Source organism: Saprolegnia diclina, assembly GCF_000281045.1.
Source record: "Saprolegnia diclina VS20 unplaced genomic scaffold supercont1.42, whole genome shotgun sequence".
NCBI lineage: Eukaryota > Oomycota > Saprolegniomycetes > Saprolegniales > Saprolegniaceae > Saprolegnia > Saprolegnia diclina.
Window position 1 is genome coordinate 529,323 of NW_008246109.1, and position 3,029 is coordinate 532,351.

At 61.9% G+C, this 3,029-nt stretch overlaps 3 protein-coding genes across 3 annotated transcripts; 1 reads left to right on the top strand and 2 right to left on the bottom strand.

Annotated features, from left to right (window-relative positions):
- Positions 1-93: 93 nt before the first annotated feature.
- SDRG_11599 (hypothetical protein) lies at positions 94-534 on the bottom strand (the record flags this gene model as incomplete). Its single annotated transcript, XM_008617642.1, has 1 exon — positions 94-534. One exon carries the CDS (start codon positions 532-534, stop codon positions 94-96), a length of 441 nt encoding a protein of 146 aa, XP_008615864.1.
- An 80-nt stretch (positions 535-614) lies between these two features.
- SDRG_11600 (hypothetical protein) lies at positions 615-1,901 on the bottom strand (the record flags this gene model as incomplete). The annotated part of the gene is made up of 1 exon (XM_008617643.1): positions 615-1,901. The coding sequence occupies one exon, from the start codon at positions 1,899-1,901 to the stop codon at positions 615-617; it is 1,287 nt and encodes a 428-aa protein (XP_008615865.1).
- A 112-nt stretch (positions 1,902-2,013) lies between these two features.
- Positions 2,014-3,029, top strand: SDRG_11601 (hypothetical protein; the record flags this gene model as incomplete). Its single annotated transcript, XM_008617644.1, has 1 exon — positions 2,014-3,029. A coding segment is annotated over exon 1 (961 nt), but the record flags the coding sequence as incomplete, so codon positions are not given.

Genomic DNA, 3,029 nt, shown 5'->3' on the forward strand with positions numbered 1-3,029 from the left:
CGAGCTGCAGGTCCGAGTGCATGCAGCTGAACGAGGCTAGCTCCAATCTTTGAGTTACCATTGTCTTATTATCGCTGATGCACATGCAGGGGCTTAGACGGGCGGAGCAAAAGCACCGCCAAAAAGGTGGCGACGCACGATGCGCAGACGATGCTGAGCCGCAAGGGCGTTGGCTTCGGCGTCGAGCTCGTCGGGCCACTTGACGTCCAGCTTCACGTTCGCGCACGTCGCCAGCACCGGGAAGAGCACCGCGAGGGCATCGAGCGAGTCGATGAAAATGCGGATCTTGAGAGGGCACTCGTGGTGGCGACGGCACTTGAGCGCGTAGGCCAACAATTCGGCGTCGGTTTTGTTGACGGGGGGCATGCTGTGTTTAGTCTCCCAGTGCGCGTCAAACGAAAAGGACTCGAGGCGACGCTGCACGAGCTGCGGCAGAATGCTTCCGAGGGCGTCGAGAGTGACGCCGAAGGCACCGTGAAGATGCAGCTTCTTCAAGACGCGTGAGGTCCGGAGCCACTTGGCAAGCTTCCGCATCACTTTCGTGCTGTCGACGCCGCACTGCAGTGTGACCAAATGACGGCAGGTGCCATCGCCAAAGCTGGTCGGGAGCAATCCTAAGAGCGAAAAATGCTCGAGAGCCGAGAAGGCGGCCACGCCGCTGATACAATGGCTTCCACGCTGAGCGACGTGAGCTTGCGGCAGTTGAGTCTTTTGAGGACATCGTCGTCTCCGAACTGCACGTACATGCCAAAGTCCGTCAGGTGCAAAGAATACCGAGTCAGCTCACCCATGAACTTGCCGCGGTCGCTGTCTACGTCGACATGGAGCGACGTGAGCCCACGCGACGTGGCGATGGCGTATGCCAAGCGGTCTTCGTCGCGCACAGAACGGCAGGTGAACCGGAGCGCCTTGGCGTACGGCTTTTGAAGCCACGCGACGATAGGAGAGGCGTCCAACCTACCGTAGGAGTGCACTTCAAGCGAGTGGAGGCGACCGTGTGCTGGCGTCGTCACAGCATCAATGCACGCGCTCAGCTTGTTAGGGCAATCCTCGCAAATAAAGGAAGCGCTTCGAATGTTGACGCAGCGTGCGAGGGCGTCAAAGACCGCCGTCTCTGTCGGCAGGTAGCGACAGATGATAAATTGGACGGCCTCGACCTTGTCGCCATACGCGTTGACGATGTCCAAAAGCGCCGTGTGTGGCACTTCGTTGGTCCAAAACAGCTCGATGTGCGGCACGGGCCGCAGCGCGTCAATGACCTCGCGCAGCGTCACTGCAAGCCGGACTTCCGCATTCCACGCCTCGTCGACGAACAACCAGATCAAGGGAAAGGCTGGAAGCGCTGCCAGAGCGAGACGCAAGTGCGTATCTGGGATTTGGAACAGACGGAGGGCCGGCCAGTGGTGGTGCAAGTCGAAGTCATCACGAAGCATCATGAAGCTTGCAAACGCCGGTGGCAGGGGAACCATCGGCACAGCTTCGATGAACGCATCGACATCCTTCCATGCGACGATCGAGAGGATGTGTTGGAAGATAATCTCGGGCGGGAGGCTAAGCACATACGGGCGGGCAACGTCCACACGGCGCACCTTCAAGGCGGGCTCCTTCTCGTCCGAGTCGTCCGCAGCGCTGGCCAAGGTACCCGTCGAGACGACATGTTGCACTTTGTGAGCGTCAGCCATGCGCGCAGCGGTCGTCGCAAGTTCCTTCACGACTGCCGTCTCGTGATCTTGCAGAGCCGCAGCGTCGGTGCCTTGAAGGTCGTCGATCGCGGCCTGGACGGCGGGCGCCGCGGCGCCGAGCTCGTCGATCGTAGAGGCCACACTTGGAAGCTGGCGCTCGGCGCCGCCAAACATCGCGTTGTCGGCCGCGGTGGCCGCCTTGGCATCTTGCTTGGTCATTCTCGTCTTCTCTTGGTCCGGCCAAATGAAAAATGAATGAGTCGGCTCGGTATCTCGACGTGACGATGATTGGCTTATTTATTGGACATGTGTCGCTATGATTGGTTAAAATACAACCCCACGATCGCATCGGCAAGAGGCGAGCGAGCGACAGAAGCTGGACGGCCATGGGCCACGACGCGCTGACGATGACGACGACGCCGCCTGGAGCGACTGCGCCGAGCTCCATGCTGAGGTCGATCAGGTCCACCCCGACGAGGTCCGCCTACCACTGCCATGCGACGCTGATCGTGCGCCTCACGACCACAGAGACGGTCCAGATCTCGCTGGCGACGCCACTCGCCGTCGTCGCCGCGGCCGACTACGTGCTCCGGCCCTTGGACGGCGCGTGCGCACGACAGCTGCCAGTGCAAGACGTGGCCAAGGCCGCGGCCACCGTCTCGAAGGCGTATCGCGCACTCGCCGGCGGCTCCGGGTGGGCCCAACACGCAGCGTCTCTGGTGGCCACGGTCGCCGACTACCCAGTGCTCTGCCCGCAACAACTTTTGTCGCAAGTGAACGCGACGCTCGTCATGCTCTACGACGTCACGAGCTGCACGTTTGTCATGCTCTCGACGCGGGACGCGCTCTCGCAACTCGGGATGCACGCTGCTCCAGTGCCCGCTCAACACGCCACCGTGGTTGAGGCCACCGTGGTCGACGCGGACGACGGCCACCGCGTCGGGCAAAGCGACGCGCAACCGTTCACCCCGTCAGCGCACGAGCGGTCGGTGGCCATCGCCTTGTTTCTCCCGGTGTACTGCTCGACAAGCCCGCAGTCGTTGCTGGAGATGATCCAGAACGACGTGACGACCGGCTTCTTGGCGCACCCGTCCGTTCTCCGCGGCCTCTACAGCTGGGCGTTTGGCCAAGGCTTGCAGCTGGCCCATTTCGCCGACACGTCGCCTGCACAGCGCACCATGTTTGACGTCCCGCCGATGCGTACGCTGGAGGACCTTCAGAGCGCCGTCAAGGGTCTCAAACGTGTTCTCGCCAAGTTTGGCGCTGTCGAGATGGTCGAGCTCGTCTCCCGCGTCCACGACTTTCTCTGCTCGCTGATGGGCGACGACCCGAGCGCGGTTGCTGCGC